At 43.1% G+C, this 18,214-nt stretch overlaps 1 protein-coding gene across 7 annotated transcripts in view; it reads left to right on the forward strand.

Annotated features, from left to right (window-relative positions):
* Positions 1 to 18,214, forward strand: part of Ptprg (protein tyrosine phosphatase receptor type G) — a 681,254-nt gene that overhangs the window by 610,990 nt on the left and 52,050 nt on the right. For 6 of the 7 annotated variants that reach the window (XM_021181278.2, XM_029468960.1, XM_029468957.1 and 3 more), the window contains one exon: positions 7,799 to 7,885. The exons of the other annotated variant lie outside the window; for it this stretch is intronic. In XM_021181278.2, coding sequence (XP_021036937.1) covers positions 7,799 to 7,885 — 87 coding nt within the window. The remainder of the gene's footprint in view (positions 1 to 7,798; positions 7,886 to 18,214) is intronic. 7 annotated transcript variants of the gene reach the window in all.

Consider the following 18,214-nt stretch of genomic DNA (forward strand, 5'->3'; position numbering starts at 1 on the left):
TGGGTGGGTGGGTGGAGGAAAACCCTCATAGAAGCAGGGGGAGAGAGGATGTGATAGGGTGTTTCAGGGAGGGAGGGAGGGTGGGAAACCGAGAAAGGGGATAACATTTGAAATGTAAATAAAGAAATATCCAATTAAAAAAAAAAAAGAAAGAAAAGAAAAAGAAGATTCCATCAGACTTACAGCCCTGTGGAGACTGCTCATATTTTTCTAACAAAGGTTGCTGTCATTACCAGAGGGTGAAAATTTGTTCTGGGGAGGTGAAAAGAAGTGTGTGTGTGTGTGTGTGTGTGTGTGTGTGTGTGTGTGAGAAAGAGAGAGAGAGGGGGGGGGGAGCGAGCATGTCAGTGGTATAAAAGCTGTGTTGGGTTTAGAAATTAGCTCCGGTCAATAACAGGAGCTGGAGACGTACCAGGGTGGGGCCAGTTAAGAAGTACTACCTTCAGTGAAGAGTCATCTTCCAGCCTCAGTTTCCTTACCTATAAAGTAGTTAGAAAACATGTACTGAGTGCATATGGGCAGGCAATATAGGCTGTGAGAAATGTCTGCCCTGTGTAACAGATGGGGACTGAGTACACATGTGCCACAATGTTCTACCAGATCTGACTGTAAGGAAAAATAGAAATGTAATTCTGGGTTCTTGCATACCTGAAATGTTTGCAAGTGAGAGAATGAAATCTATAGATAAATACCTTTTAAATGTAGTCACATTGTATAGCTGTACATAATTTCCAGCAATCTTACCGTGGCATAAGATGGTATTTGAAAAAAAAATAGTTAGGAATCTCCTTCTAGAGTTTATTCTTTGGAATGATCTCATTATGCACAGTAGCCTAGAAATAGCTCAGTCATCAATTTAGAGCTAAGTATAGTATAAATGTAGGTTAACCAACTGAGCAGAGCTACTTTGAGCCAAAAACAAAAGGGTGACTATAAAGTTAATAAAATCACTTGGGATGATGCTCCTAATGGGCCTAATTCCAGATGAGGGCTTCCCTGTGTAGGAGCAGGGTAAGGACTGGCCCCACACCCACATCCCCAGTGCAAAAGCTTTGAAGCCTTCGAGCCATCCCCGCTCTCCCAGGGCTGGCTGTGCTCTCTGGGCCTTGTTAGTAGCTGCAGCAGTCTCAGGGCCTAACAGCAGAGGCAGGTTGACTTCTCAGCCCACCAAGTCTTCTGTAACTGCTTCATAAGGACTTGGCCTAGCTGCTGAGGACACATGGTGAGGCAGACAAGCACACCTGTATCTGTGGAGCACCTCCACATGTGTCCTTGGAGATCTAGGTTCATTGACGTCATCATATCAGCATATGTGTCTAAAAAGGGACAAATTCATTACTTCAGATTTGCTCAATTAAAAGAAATGTGAGCACAAACTTCAGTTATCTGAGAGATCTGCAACTGAGTCCACTAGGGGCTATTGAGTAAAAGCAGGTGGCAATGTAGGTCTACAGAGGAAAATGTACTTTGTAATGCTTTTAATTGAGGTGTTGGGAATAAGATGTGTACTGGCTGCTTTTGTGTGTCAACTTGACACAGACTGGAGTTATCACAGGGAAAGGAGCTTCAGTTAAGAAAATGCCTCCATGAGATCCAGCTGTAAGTCATTTTCTCAATTAGTGATCAAGGGGGAAAGGCCCCTTGTGGGTGGTGCCCATCCCTGGGCTGGTAGTCTTGGGTTCTATAAGAAAGCAAGCTGAGCAAGACAGGGGAAGCAAGCCAGTAAGGAACATCCCTCCATGGCCTCTGCATCAGCTCCTGCTTCCTGGCCTGCTTGAGTTCCAGTCCTGACTTCCTTTGGTGATGAACAGCAGTATGGAAGTATAAGACGAATAAACCCTTTCCTCCCCAACTTGCTTCTTGGTCATGATGTTTGTGTAGGAATAGAAACCCTGACTAAGACAGGATGCTACAATTTATTCTTCACTGGCCTTGCAGAGAAGGAAAACCCCAAATCTGTAACAGTACAGGAAGTACACTGAGGGCAGATCTATGTCCCCAGGGAAGAGGACAGGGTGCTAGGGCAGGTAATAGAAAGGAAACACCCAATGAATGCTTGCCCCCCTTCAACAAATGGCAGCCAGCTGTGTGCATGATATTACAGATTTTGCAGTCTCTTTCAGTGGTTCGGAGCTATTTCAAATGAGTCAGAACAACTGGGGGGAAAATCAGAGTTCTGGAAGATGCTGAAAGAGAAGAGTGTGCCATTTTGGTCTTACTACTCTAGACGGTAGAAGCCCTGGCTTTGAATTACTACTCAGGAACCTCTCTGCAGGATCCATGGATCCTTGCTTTACTACAGCAACCTGCTTAGATAGCAACAGTGCCCAGAAAAAATGTGCAAGAGCCCAGCTGCTGCCACTCAAAAGGCAGACGTTTTTGGATGGTACCTTTTTGATTTATGTAATTTGAGGTGGATGCTAGGAGAGGTGCCAGGTGTTCTGGGGTGTGCCACTTGTTGAACCTCTGGGCTATATAAAGCACAGGTTAGCTACCTTGAGCCAGGCATCAGTGTACACCTAGAATTGTGATGATTGTTATGAAGGCAGATTTTGTTTTATGTCCCTTGGAGCCTGGATAGCTCAGAACACACCACACACACACACACACACACACACACACACACACACACACACACACATTGTTTTACCATCTCTGGCATGTGCTTAGCCTAGGTTATAGTACAAATAGATCTTTAGTGGGTAGATCCTTGATTTTAATCCAAATAACTTGACTTGATAGCCCACCATTATATGTACTATATATGCGGGAGGGAAGGGTATGTGCATGCAGAGACCAGAGGAGGGCACTGGATATCCTGCTTTTCATTTTGATACTGGTGCTGGGCTAAGAACCAGGCATTCATGTTTACCCAACAGGTATTCTTACCCACTGATCTATTTATCCACCCACCAGCCCCCTGCCATGGCCCACCATTTTAACTATCATATTGTGCTGCCCCAGATAGGGGAATACCATGCATGGTGGGAACAGTTATGTAGACTGCTTTCATGTTTCAGGTCAGATAGACACTGCAGGCAAAGAAACCACTTGGCTACTATTGCGTGATGTAATGGCCACCTGACCTGGAAGTCCAGATAAGAACCAATTTGCGCTCTGATAATGATGAATATATTCAGTTATCTCGCTATTAGTTTGAGAATTCAATGTTGAGTAATATCACCTACTTTGCTTTAGTCCCAGTTGATTAGTGTTAATGTCCTTAGTTTAGTGTCTTACTGAACATAATCATAGCTTGGGAAGTGTTTTGAAGACGTACAAGGCAGCCTCACTTCTCAAATAGGCCTAAGATAACTTCAAGGGTTCTGGATCATAGGATGGTAAGCTTCGTAAATAGAAACTGTAGCCTTCGACCCTAGGCTTACTAACATTTGTTATTGCTCTAATCTGGTAAATGCGTGTCCCTCTTGATCATATGACCAAGCCTTTTGTAAACTTTGGCAAGTCAGCTCACATCAGTGAGTCACATCTGCACGTGGGAAAAGGTCTCTCTTTTACTGAGTTCCGTCTTTAGACCTTTCTATGTGTTGATATCTGCTCCTAAAGAATGGTATTCATCAGGCACATGCCTTTAATTCCAGCACTCAGTAGGCATCAGCAGGAGGATCTCTCTCTGTGAGTTCAAGATCAGCCTAGTCTATAGAGCAAATTCCAGGACAGCTGGGGCTACCCAGAGAAACTCTTGAAAAAACAAACAAACAAACACGTTCATCATGAACACAAGTGAGTTTTGTTGACACTGCAATTTTTTCTTCCCTGGATGTTCAGAGGGAGACAGAGTGAAGTGACTATGAAAGCATACAGATGTGTAGGGACTTGTACTGGCATTAACAGTGGCTTAGGCAAACAGAAACACATGGACATGGGGTGTGGGCACGGGACAATATGCCATGTGTACTCATAGTGTGATTGACCACATGTGCATCTCTGGAACGTGGACTCTTCCTCCAGTTGCACAGCAGTGGCAATGACAATCAGAGCAGCTGTGAGCAGGTATACAAGAGTACTGTGCACGAAACTGCTTTGTCAGCCGGCATTTCTTTGCTTGCGGGCTATGGCTTAGATTAGCCTGCTTTCTCCCCTGGCAGAGTCATAAAGAAACAGTGTACTAAGAAGTTGCTTTTGATTTTTCCTAAGCAGGTGGCAGAAGGGACTCTAAACTGCATGTTACTGATTTCATTCTACTGTTAGGAGAAGCCACCAGGAACGTAATTGTTGAATAAGAGAAAGCACATGTTACTTGTTTCCCCTGTGAGGTGCTGGGGATTGAAGCTAGGGCCTTGTATACTAGTCAAGTACTCCTACCACTGAGCCAAAACACTTTTTAGAGATTTTTCAATGGGCATATAAAATGTTGCCCAGCTTAGCCTCAGATGGGCATTCCTCTATTGCAGCTCCCTAAGAACCTGGGGCAGAAGTGTGTTCTTCCATTCTCTGCATGTATGTGCTTCTGATTCTAGAGAAGGCCTACCTGGCAGTTAGGATATCAGGGGTTGAGGGGGCAGCCTTGCTCCAAGAGAGGAAACAGTTTTCAGAAAGGAAGACTGGCCAGAATCACTTACGTTATAATGTTTGTTTATCCTATCTAGTGTTCTGCACTGCTGAACGAAGGCCTCTGTGGCTGGCCCATTTATTCCTTCCATTGTTGATTCTTTTACCACTTCTCACACATCTACAAGGCCATGGAGAATTGTGTAGGAGACAGAATTCCTACTTTGCACACGCCTTTAATCCCAACACTTGGGAAGCAGAGGCAGGTGGATTTCTGAGTTCAAGGCATGTCGTGGTAGAGATGAATAAGTAAATAAAGGTTATATAAAGTTCACACTCTTTTTTAAATTCTGTGCTATTTGAAAATAATGCCTGTCATAATCCCCAGCTGGCTGTCTCATTTGCATGGTTAACTGGAAACCCAGCTGTACTGATCTCACATTCCCCAGTGGGAGCACTGAGCAGGACAGAGCCAACACTATGGCTCCTTTGTGATGGTCACTGATGTTAGCATCTGTCCTCACTGCTCTTTTGTCTGATTCCAGGTTGGTTTTGTGGCCTCCCTGGATACCAGCTATGCCAAAGGGGAACAGTGAGTTCTTTAAGAAACTTGAGCACTCAGGCAATGGTGGCACATGCATTTAATCCCAACAATTGGGAGGCAGAGGCAGGTAGATTTCTGAGTTTGAGACCAGCCTGGTCTACAGAGTAAGTTCTAGGACAGCCAGGGCTACACAGAGGAACCCTGTCTCGGGAAAAACAAACAAACAAACAACAACAACAACAACAAAAAACCCCTTAAGCATGGCTAGGGTACAGGGGAACAAAGTGAGAGAGAGCCAAGGAGAACTTCTTTGAGCAGATATTTGAGCTGTGACTGCAGAGAAAAAGTAGAGGGTACATGTTCAGAGGCAGCCTTATGGACGCTGGGTCATAGTGCATTCAGCATGGACATAGGTTCCTCCCTCAAACCACACTTCCTTTGTGTCAAGCAAAGTCCACTGTCTTGGCCTTTCAGAGGCTTTTCCCAGAGACTTCTGCATGTACAAAACAGCACATTCAATCCCAGAGCCAAAAAGGTAGAAAAACTGGAGCTTCAACATCATTTTTGGTGGCTTTGTTCTTTCTAAAAGCAGACCATTCATGGGTGTTTTGTGTATTTTTGTTGTTTGGTTTTTGTCTTTTTCTAAATTAATCATTGCTAGTATAATTCATCTGTACTTAGAACTTCTCTTTCTGGCTATATTCCGAGATTTTTAGCCATTAGAAATAATTTTTACCATTCAGCTCTCCAAACCCTGAAAATGTGTCAAACCTGTGGGGAGAGCAAAGACACATTTCATGTTGCCAAAATAAGACTTGCCTTGGAGGTTTGGGATTATGATAACTCTGGTGTTAAACTGTCTTGCACTGAGAATCTGAAAGGTATGGGGGTAGGGGACATTTGGAGGTCCCCAGAGGTTCCAGGAGATGGGCACTTTTCTCTCCCTTTTTCTTCCCAACTGTTCAGGGAGAGCTGAGTCACGTGGTAGCTAATGCCTCAGATCCCAGGCAACTTTTTGCTCAATAACTGTTTCCCAAATGGCTACTCAGGGGCCTTTCAGAATTCGTGAGAGCTGTCAGTTGTTATAGTAACCGGCCCCTGCTGTCGAGTTGGCCCTGAGATGCCAGTTGAAGCTCTTGGAACAGGCTAACTCACAGTCATTAGACAAAAGTGGGGAGGGAGGCACAGCCAAAGGTTGCCATTTAAACATGTTCCTTGATACTTGCAACCCAGCACAGGTTGTATTGGGAAGTGCTGGCTGATACAGTTTTAAACTCATCGCTTAGGAAACAGAAGGCTGCCTCCTTGGGTGTTTGTTCTAGGCTTGCTAACCCATTTTGTTCCAGATTCTCAGAAATCACTGCCTTCTCTCCCAGGGTTACTTGTGCTTGATCAGGTTACCCCTTGGTTGTCAGGGATATTAGTTACTGATTTATGGCATTTGCTTCTCACGAAAGTGTTGTCAGTTTACGGGTGGGAGTCTCAAGAGCCTGTGATTGTGCGTGAGGAAAAACTGCGGAAGATAGCCGGCTCTGCTCCAAAATTCCTGAAAGAGTAAATCTGGCAGAATTCAGAGCAGGGCTAAGGGTTGAGAAAAAGTCTAAATATTTTAGGAAGCTGCAAATTTCAAGTTTTTATGAAAATTTATAAAAACATTCCAACATACTTGTGATTTCTTCAGATTAGTCTTCGCAGCCACACAACATATCTGTGATGTTTTGGGGGGACAGTCATTGTAGTGACAGTAGTTTCAACAGAGGGAGACAGGAAGTTCTGAACTACAACAGTCCCTCCCCTTTCAACCTTGTTGCCAATCAAGTTCTCCTTTCTCTAAAGGTGAGCTGGTATGACAAGCACTTGTGTATAATACTGCAATAGCACTGGTAATGAAAAAAAAACAGGAACTTAAAGCTTATTTATGACAGGAGAAGAGAAACATGAACACTAAAAAGCTAGAGGTACTGGTCCCCAGAAGGAAGCAGTTACTGAAAAGTGGTCCACATTTCTGTGCAGGATTCAGCAAGGAGCCGGAAGGAAAAAAAAAAAAAGATTATATGTTAGGCGGTGGTTATTATTGTTTTCCAGTTCTATGAACAAGACTTAGAATAAGATCATTTCACTGTGAAATCCTATAGCCCTAGTAGCTTGGGATCTAAGCAGCCACCCACAAGTGTCTGCATTTGTCAGAACATGCATCCTTCGCATGGACAGGCAAGTCTGGGATGCTAAGGTATTTAGTGTTTAAGAGACTCTACATAGAGCAATAACTTGCCAAGTTCTGGCCCTGTCTGTCTGAGGCATTTTCTATGTTTATCCAGAAGTGACAAGAATGCATTCAGAAAAGACAAAACCCTTGCTCTGTCCAATGCAGAGAAATTGGTGGCAGAAAGCAGGTCATGTGACAGGCACTGGGCAGTGGAGACCCAGCAAGTTCTTCAGAGCTGTCTGCTTGCTGGGACAGTGTGCCTGCAGAGGTGAAGAGCAGCCCAACCTTAGACTAATGCTACCTTCTGATATATAAAACATTGCTTTGGGAAACAAGCCTACTTTGTGTCTCTTACCTCAGCACCAGAGACCTCTCTAACGCTAGCCATTTTTGCATATGTGTGCCCTTTTGATAACGCTATATATGAAGTCGTGATAGCAGGGATGTCTGGGTGGAGGGCATCAGTGTGCAACGCTGGGGGACCAATTGAAATACTGTCTTCTACACATGTTCTCTTTTGTCTTTTGTCCATTTAGAGGGTGTAACAAAATAAAGTCCAAGGGCTTTCCCCGACGTTCCCGTGAAGTGCCTTCTTCTGGGGAGAGAGGAGAGAAGGGGAGCAGGTGAGGGCGGCCCAGCTTAATGGGGGAGTCTCAATGGCTGGGACTTAATGGGGGAGTCTCTCTCAATGGCTGGGGGATTCTCAATGGCTGGGACTTAATGGGGGAGTCTCAATGGCTGGGACTGGCTTGCAGAACTTTTGTTTTGTTGCTATGGGGATGGAAGCTTCTAAACAGAAAATGCTGATGTTCACCTGTTCCATGCCAGCTAGTAATGTCTGCAAAGACCAGTTGAGCCTCCAGGTAGCTGCTGCCCATGGCAGAAGCTCCAGTGCGTGCTTGCTTTGCTTTCGTCTGTGGGCTGGGCTGTATTTTCTGTCTTTTTTGGTAACACTGTGGACACGCTGTGTTTGCGTATCTGGTGTATGCTGCATCCATTTTCCTTTAAAAAGTCAATTAAGTTGTTGCATGCTTGTTTAGAGCTTTGTTTTTCAAATAAGCATAATTCTTATAAATGAAAGTAATTTATACATAAGGGGTTAAAACCAAGAACAAGACAGAAAATGAACAAATGTGGCTATAACATGTGCTTTTCCATAAAAAATATGTGGTTATAACATGTGCATGAATTCTTAATATTCTGAAAAAGTCTAACCTGAAGAGTTTTATATGAAACAATTAGAAGTTGTGCATATAGTCCTAATTTCTGCACTTGAACCTCTTGAGAATATTTATATAAGACGTATCTCATATGTAAACTGTTTAAAATTCATAATCTTTTAATACTAAATCATTAAGTAGGGTAGTTAATCAATTAATGTTGTAAGTGTTCCCTTTTACTTTCAGTAAACCAGTTTATAGCTAACCTTTCCCATGGAAGGGCTTGTCTCTGTTGGTTGTAGATCTGGTTATTGAGATGGAATTTCACGTCTATCCCAGGACACAGTTTTGATTCGTGAGGAGTAATCTTGACAGGTTATTGAGGAAGGTCGTCATTTACGTTGTACAGTTCTGGCCCTGTGCATCCTCACTGACTGGTGATGTCATTTATTCCTTTCTAGGATCTTTTTAAAAAAAAAAAAAAAACTGTTGAAGTTTTCGATTCCTAGTATACTTTCAAAACAGCTTTCAGATCTGGGACTAGAAACCTCTCTTTATTGCTTTAAACCTAAAGGTCTTCTCTTAGAGGGGTCTGTGGACGTCCTGTGAACAGTTCTTATGCCCAGTCCATGATGACATTTCTTTCTGTAGTACTTTAAAGGACCAGCATGACTCATGTCCAACACTAAGGTAAATGCTGTCCATGGTCAGACACTCAGACACACTATTCAGCCTGTGTATGTGCTTAGCTCTTAGTATGGAGTGGACTTGCTACAGGCCCAGTGTGCTTCACCCAGGAGATGCCTCGTGTCTGCAGTTGGTTGCAAGGAATCTGAGAACTTCTTTGCTTAGGACTGAGGGAAATATATCAGGTCTACCTAGGTTGATATCATCCTAAGGAACTGCAGGTATTTGTTGACTCTAAGTGTGAGTTATGCAGTATCAAATGCATATTTTATAGTGTGGCTACAAACCTTGACTCAGAGACATGTGGATTGTCACATTAGCTCTACCACTTCCTGGCTCTTTGGCATGGGATCCATTTGAGACACAATTTCCTCATCTAGGAAATGGGTCTTTTGAGGAGTCTTCTTTATAGAATACCCATTGTATAAAGATTAAATTAGACAGCATATATGGAATTCTTTGTTCACACCTGAGAAGAAGGAGACATGGAGACTCTGAGAAGGGAAGTGACATGGTCAGACAGTCCTGCTGAAGTAGGGCCTCTACTCTAGGCAGCTAGCTCTTCAGCAGGTTCTTTTTCTCCACTTAAATTGTGACTAAGTAGGATCTGACATCATTCATGATAATAAAGTTTAAAATCATATATAACCTGAGAATTCCATCTACCCACCCTATTCCCCACCTACTCACAAACATGTGCTCATTTTTCTAAATTTATACATTATTGGACAATTGTTATATATCTAAACAAATGCGGTATCTCTGTCTCCTTTTACATAGTGAAGAACTACCTGTTTTACCCACGTGCTTGGCTTTGAGATAACACAGTTTTTCTCTAGGCATCTATAGTTCCCTATTGGGGGAGTGTTAAATAGATATGCCCTGATTTATTTAAGCAGTCCTCTGAGGCTATCAATTTTGTGACAGCACAGTACTATGCTGAATAGCCTTGTTAATGTGTCATTTTGCACATGGATAAATACAGCTGCAGAATAAATTCAGGAAAGTGGCAGCAAGGCAGGGTTCATGGGTGGTGCCCTCCTCTGCCACTGGTTTTGAGGTCTTTCCTTGGTGATGTGTGTATGTATCTGCTTCCCTACAGCCCTCTAGTGCTGGGCACCGTGGCTCACTGTTCATTCACCAGAGATGGAGGAATAGAGTCAGTGTGTTCCCAGTGTGTTACCATCTTATTATAAACGATTTCTTTAAAATTGTGGTTCTCAACCCTTCTAGTGCTGCAACCGTTTAATACAGTTATTTGTGTTATGGTGGACTCAATCAAAAAATTAGTTTCATTATTACTTTGTTATTACTTCATACCTGTAATTTTGCTGCTGTTATAAATTTGAATATAAATATGATATGCAGGCTATCTGTTCTGTGACTCTGTGGAAGGGTCGTTCAACCCCCCCAAAGGAATCATAACCTGTAAGTTGAGAGTCACTGCTTCAGACAGTCTCTCCATTCTGAGAGATTTGTTCCAAAGTTCTTGTGTGGGTACCTTAGTTTTTCTTTTAATAGTCAATTCTTGATTATTGGAAATACCACGTGGATGACACTGGGGTGCCTTTTGGGAACCTCACCTTCTTTCACAAGCATTGCTACAATGGTATTCAGTAAAAAAGCACATAGATCTTTCCGAGATCCTGAAGATCACTTAAGGCTATTAGCCATATTACAACAAGCCAGACATGGTGCTGCATACCTTTGAGCTCAGCACTAGGGGGGCAAAGGCAGGCAGATCTCTATGAGTTCGAGGCCAGCCTAGTCTACAGAGTGAGTTCTAGGGCATCCAGGGATATGTAGAGAGACTCTGTTTCAAACAAAACACAAAACAAAAACAAAACTATTATAACAAAATAGTCATTATGTTTAGGAAATAAGTAGGGTCTAGAGCATTTTCGATGGTAATTCTGAGTGATCTGTGTTTCCTCTCCTCCTTGAACTGACCTAGACTTGTATGGTTCTGTTAACTGCCTCAAGTCAGTGGGGTTTGGATGAGTGGTGAGCACCTTATGCTAGGTGCTCAAACATTCCAGGCTAGGGTACAAAGGTGTGACAACTGTCTCAAAGACCCTGGTGTCAGACCTTTCCCAGGTCTCCACTGAGTCCTGGGATGAACTGTGAGGGTTTTATCTCCTTGGAACTAGCTGAAATATTGATGAGAGCACCTTTGAGCTACTGAACGTGACATAGGAAGTGACCTCTGCTGTCCACTTCCCTGGAAAGGCCCACACAGTCATCCCTGTGGATCTTTTAGAATTTCTTAGCAAAAACAATGTTGATCAAGAAAGATTATCTCGGACCTACTTCTATGTGTGCAGTTTGCTTGTCTTCTCCCATTTAAAGGAAGTTACTACGGGCAACTTGACTCATCCAGTACCATACTTACCATGGAAATCACACCTTTCTCTGTCACTTTAGCTATAGCAGGAGTAAAGTAGGATATTGTTACTACCTACATGAAATCCCAAATATCAATATCTGGGAGCCCTTCCTCTTCTCATAATGTCTGCATTCCATCTCCTGTCCATCCCATCTCTCCAGCCTTCAGGTGATTTTTTTTCTCTTTTCTCTCCCCTTCTTTCCCTCCCTCTCATACTCCGTCCTCTGCTTGTCCAGAGTATGACAACCACATGCCCAGGAATCCCAGCAGTCCCGATGCAAAACATGCCACTTTATTATCCCCCAGAGCACACTCGGATTTGTCAGATTTTTGTGTCCCCTTTCATGACTTGGAAAATATGCCAACCAGAAGCCTATTTTGATGTCTGAGTCTTTCATTCTGGAGGAGTCCTTCCGGAGACTGCACTGTATAAACTTAGCTACATAAACCAGATCACTTAACAGGCAGTCAGGACAACTTAGCAGTGAGTGAGTTGTTGTGTATGAAAAAATCTCAACTTAGAATTGAATCGGGCCACCTTCCAAGTGGGACCCAGAGTAGCTTCAAGCAGACACTCCTGAGGGAAAGCCCAGAGATATCCACAGTCTTTCTCTTCTATTGTTTGTCACTTCCATTTCTAGAAACAGTTTGCCCTCATAAATCAATCGGAGACTTTTTAGCACAACTCTCAATCTCTTTCTTTGATGGCCTGTTAGTGTTTGCAGCTTTCCATTAATAAATGGCTCTTACTCAACGTTCACTACAACATACCCATTTACAAAAGTAAATATTAATGGGATGTCTGTTCTTGACAACATGAAAATAAATGAGATTATTAGTGGGTATGGCACTGTAAATTCAAATGAGGGCAGCCTATGAATCGTTTAAGATTGCTTAATTAATATTCAGTAGAAGCTGAGCCAACTGCCCACTATAGTCTGCAATTAGAATTTTGCCTCCACACAGCTAAAAAACTCCTTCACACTCTGGAGTAATTATAAAACCATTGTGCTTAATTTGAAGAGAGTGACTTGATTTCTAGTTTTTTTATATCAACACTTGTTTAGTATGTAATTTTGAGTTTTTATCTAAGTCTGAAAACCTTGTTAGGATTCCACTCCAACCCACAGCCCATCATCCACAGCACAAGACAAACTGTTGTAATAATAAGCCTAAAACTGAGGATGGAAACAAGCCTGTCAAAAGGACAGACATGCTGAGACAAATGTCAGTCCATCTCAGAAGTCCCTGCCTGCCGTTGGAGAGCCCTTTTTATAGACAAGTGTCTCTTTAGACATTTCTAGACTTCAGTGTCAGCCCTTTGTTTCAGGGAAGTGTTGGTTGCCTGCACAAATCCTTGTCAGGCAAGCAGAAAGAGAAAGAAATAAGAAAAATCATAAGCCCATACCAAAGGCTGTCTAACCAGGTACCTGGGAAGAAACAGCAGAATTGGAGGGGTTGTGGAGAAGCTCAGGCCTCCTGGGGGTTCTGCCTTGCGACTATCTATGTCAGATTCCTGGAAGGAAGTAGGGAAGGGTGTTAAAAATCTAGAGTTCTCCTGCTCATCTTTGTAGTTCACTCTGCATTGTTGGCAGAGCAGGGCTCTCTGACTGGATTATGCCATCGGAGCAGCTGTTTGTATGTGTGTCATTAGTCATGAGGGCCAATTAAAACCAGCAGAGCCTGCCATGTGCTGGCACCATGTGTGCTTCAGTGGGAGCTCTAAGACTGAGAGCTGACAGCTGATGCAGGTCAGTGTCTGCTGCATCCCGATGACAGATAGCTTCTGCTGTCACAACAGTGGAGTGCTTGAGTCTTGACGAAATCTCTATTCTCAAAATAGGTCCTCAAAATATTTGAAAGAATTGAGAGTTATTTTTAGAGATGTAGCTAAAGAACAGTGATTGATGACCCATACGCCTCAAGTGTCCTCTGGAGTTTTAAAAAGTTAGACCCACACTTGTACAAAAGAACAAAAACAAGAACCAGACATCCCATAGTCTGGACCACAGTGGTGGGAGTTGGACTTGAGATTAGGGAACTGCTAAGCAGAATCCACACAGACTAGGAGAACTAGTAGAGGAAATACCCCCATGGTACTCTTTTGGGTTTCAGTGAAACCATCCTTAGAAATCATTCTAAAATGTCTAAGTTCATGTTAGCTTTTCAAAGAGGACAGTAATATAGAAGAATATAGGAGAACTGTTCCCACCTGGCTACAGAGCTTCTTGAAAGCAATCATAGTTGGCCAACCTTGGTCCAGCATCAGATGCATTTGGAGACACGTTTACCTTCAGGGTGTAGCTTTTAGTTGGAGATCGGTTCATTATGGCAGGTTGCTTACTGTAGGAGAGACATACCAGAATCATGGCCAAATGAAGAAACAACATACACATATCTCCCATTCCATCTCATGTCATGCACATGGGGCTGACTGTTTCCTGCTCCCATCTAGAAGTGTTCAGTCTAGTGCTTCATAGTACTTCTTCACTAATGGAGTTGTATCATGGCAAGTCAGACTTGCTTGTCTGGATTTTGACATTCTTACTCAGGTATATGCTGTACAAAAGTCCTTTGTGCACTTAACACCCTTGATGCCATAGTGACTATTTCCCATGCTATATGGGAAGCTTACATATACTTTCTATGGGCAAATGTGTGGTACTGCCCACCTTCCATTTAAGGTTGTTTCATTTTTAGTAGCTTCTTAGTGACAGCACCAGAGAGTCTCTGTAACTACTGTCCCGTTGTCACAAGAAGTTCTTAACTAGGAATACTGCAAACTAGCTCCTCAGGGAGAAGTTTCAGAATACATAAGTCTGTGTCCCATCTAGGCCTCAGGTGGTTGTCACCAGGTATGGGCTTTGTCCTTCATGGCTTACTAAAACCAAAGAGGTCTGGACATCTGTTAATAACCACTGTTGACTAACATGTTGCTTGAAGGGTGGTAGAGCAGGCAGGTACAGAGAGGACAGGTAGTTTATATTTGGGAACCTCAAAACTTCAAAGAGAAGGCTGAGTACCCTGGGGGAAAGAAAGTGGAAAAAAAAAAGCATAAAATGTATGGTGTTGATGACCTAGGTTATAATTTGTAACCAAAATTGTAAATACACTTCTTCATTATTCTAAACATGTTCATGTTCTACTTTGTTTTCCATTTTTATAATAATACTCGTGTAAATATATTCACGGTAAAGCAATTTTGGAAAAGACTTTTCACTATCCTAGAAATCTGTTCATTCAAGGAGGCATGATTAGACTATGTTGGTTGAAAGAGAATTGAAACTACTAAGAAAACTGAAATTGCACACTCAGTGACGTACTTGAGAACACTCTGAGAAAGTCTGTCCTCGATCCCCTGGGCTCAAACTCAGAGGCAACCCTGCATCTAGGAACAAAGCCAGTCGAGAACTTTAGAGGAACTGACTCGTGGGTATTTTTCCATTTCTCAAAAATCTCTGCCTTTGCTTTTTTTTTTTTTTCATATCTTGCTAAACATCAAGGAAAAAAAACCTTTTTCATGGGACTTTTCAGAAATGAATACATTAAAAAACAATGTCATACAATATCCTTCTGCCTTCCTGTAAAGTTAAAACCAAAGTGTAGGATTTGCATACAAGAAAAGATCATCGCGCGTGGGGAATGAGTGGCAGCCTGGCCCCAGATAGATGCTCAGTAAGCGTTCCTTAAAGCACTGGTTCCAACAATGCAGTGGAAGTTAGGCAGACACAGGTAACTCGGATGTCATCTATATTTCTTAGATGTCTATGCTAAGGTTGTAGTTTGTTATTAATATATAAAACAGAGATGGAAAGGTAGCCCAATGGTAGAGCATTTACCATGTGTGAAGCTGTAGGGTCAGTTCCCAGTACCTTCACATGTTTACAAACACACACACACACACCATTCACCAACTACCTACCTGCCTGAGTTTTGGAGTGATTCCAACAGTAGCCCTTGGTTGATGTTCTTGTTACCTTCTTGCTGTTCTATGGACAATCTCTCACACAGCAGCCCAAGTGAGCTTGTTCAGAGAGAGAGCTAAAAGTGTGTCACAGCATGGGCTAGAGTCCTTAGGCTTTGCCTGGCTCTTAGACTTCAACAAACACCAACAAAGGCCTCCTGGGTCTTATATTCAGGGGAGGGGGGAGGAGGGTTTGCCATTCTATCCAGCATTGCAGACCAGCACCTGCCAGGTTCACTCTGTTCTAAGATACTTTCGTAGCTGCTGTGTCTGCCTGGAATGCTCTTCCCACTACCACTGTCCCTGACCTTTGCTTTTTGGGTCTCAGGTCAAATGCCACACCGTCCCTTCTTAAACCTTCATCAGTTAATCACAGCCCTGTGAAGCTGTAGTTCCTCAAAACTACTGCCATATTTGTGGTTCCCTTTCCTATGAGAACTTAAGTAGAAAGAAAAACTTAACAATGATCAAAGAATACTAAATAAACAAATGAGCAAAGTATGGAAGGATGTCCGCCTCGCGCCCCCCCACCCCCAATGGCGATGGTGATTAGAGGAAGGAAGAGGGTTTCCGGTGATTTTAACTGATCTTCCCCCTTGTTCATTTGTATTCACTCATATTTCTGAAAGGATCCTCTTTCCCAGTGCTTAGCAAGGCTCTAGAAATTGGTTTTGAGGATGCAGAAGTGGTTTTGCCAGTTGCAGAGAACGTGTAATTTGCATGTGCGATGCTGCAGCTAGGTCCTGAATTAATATCTGCCATATACTTTAAAACTTCCACTCAAAGGGAGAAGGTTTCTCGACGTTCTGTACTGATTTGTTGACCCATGTTTCCGTGTGGGATAAAAAAGCATGTGCTATGCAGCAAGGCACAGATATGCATAGCTTTATCTCGCACGTTCCCGACCCCCCACCCCACTTGCCAGCTTTGTTCTGGCAATCAGAGAGTTACTTTGCTCCAGGGAAAAATCCATTATATACAGCAGCACATGAGATTTGCTTCAGTACACACTGTGTTTTTGTAAAGATAATATGCAGCTGTTAGTTCTACATTAACAGCAAGACTGGCTGGACTGTGTGCCTGTTTTCTAGAAAATAATAATTCACACCATGGCTTGTTCGTTTCTGAGTTGTCTGGCTTAGTTGTGTAACTTAGCCAGTAATGGAATCCCATGTGCTAACTGCTTCCTGTTCTAAAAGTTAATAGGCATAGGAATTTGCAGCCTTAAAACACCAACGTTTTTGGAGACTCGTCTCACACTGCTAGCCTAAGCTGATCTTGAACTTAGGATCCCAGTTTTAGATGCTGGGGTTACACATTTTCTGCTCTTCCCAGCCCAGAAGTTACTAGGTGGTTATTATTTCTGTTGTTGCTGTTGCTGTTCATTTGTTCTTCTGTGTTTTAAAGCTGAGCAGGCACACTGGGTGGGATTTATGAGTAACTTTGAGAACTTGCTCAGGTTGCTAAGTAAATCAAAAAACAGAATTCCAACAGCTATGGCCCTGAACAAGCAAGGCTCACGTTCACTCGTAGTGTCCAGGACCCATGTTGCAACCTCAGCATTGCATCCTAGAAATCTGTGCACACAGGATTATGAGAGGGAAGAAGAAACAGACAGACAGACAAACAAACAAACAAACAAACAAAAACGCAGAGGGAAAAAATTAACAACTAATTTAAAAACAGAAAGAAGTTGGCATTTTAAAACTGGTAGTCGTATTTTTTGTGTGGGTTTGGCATCAGGTGGTCAGGGCCAGAGCTCCACAGCATATGCATCTGCCCCAAGCTGTGTCAAGGCCATTCAAGGCCAGTTATAAAGTCCTGTTTCTGTCGCATATGTCAGGCACTTGCAGAAAGTGCTCACCTTTCTTGGTGTTCTTCAGAGTCTCTCCTACAGTGCATGTGAGCTTAGTCATTTATGTTCAGGAAGCCCTATGGCTTGGAAGAGCAGTCCGTATGAGAACAGGGAGAGTTGAAAGGGGAAGTCTACGTTCTGGGGCCAGTGCTCATTTCTAACAGCATTGGTGAGAGTAGGTCTATCCTGCTGCAGGAAAGCTTTGTGACACTGAGGTCTCCTTCTCACAGGGATCTTATTTGGCTTGTTAGTTATCGATCACCCCCACCCCCACCCCCAACTTCCCCACCTTCTTTGGCTTTCTAAAAACACACCAGGATTTTTTTTCCCACTAGATGAGAAAAGACACCCTGAAAATAAAGTTGACTTATCCCTAGTAATTGGAATACAGACCCAGAAAATGCAAAGCCACCGCGTGTAAATGTTGCTTGGCATGAAACACGTGAGTGGGACTCAGCCTGGTGACTGAGAGCACTAGAAGATGCCGTCTGCCCAGCTAAAAGACCCAGCAGTAGGGCCAGCTATTGTAAAGCCCCTCCGCCAGATGAACAGGGACCCTTCTCTGGTCACAATAGCCATTCACACTGAGCACTCTCATTAAATATTCAGTCTGTGCTTCCGGCAGCTCATTAAGGGCCCCAGCAAGCAGTGACGTGGATGCTGGAAAGCTGAGGGCTGGCCAGCATCGCAGGCAGAGGCTGCATGAACTGCTCATAGCCTTTCTGTTCACTGCCTGTCCTATGATGACCACTGTGTGCTCCCTGCTTTGCTTGAAGTACAGGTAAAAACAAAGCTGAACTAAAGGCAAGCAGAAAACACCTGCAGGCTTAGCTGTTGTCCGGAAAGGGCCTCTGATTTGGGCATGCTTTTCCTATTGAAGCCCCCTTACCCCTTTAAAAG

This window comes from Mus caroli, chromosome 14 (genome assembly GCF_900094665.2).
Source record: "Mus caroli chromosome 14, CAROLI_EIJ_v1.1, whole genome shotgun sequence".
Taxonomy (NCBI): domain Eukaryota; kingdom Metazoa; phylum Chordata; class Mammalia; order Rodentia; family Muridae; genus Mus; species Mus caroli.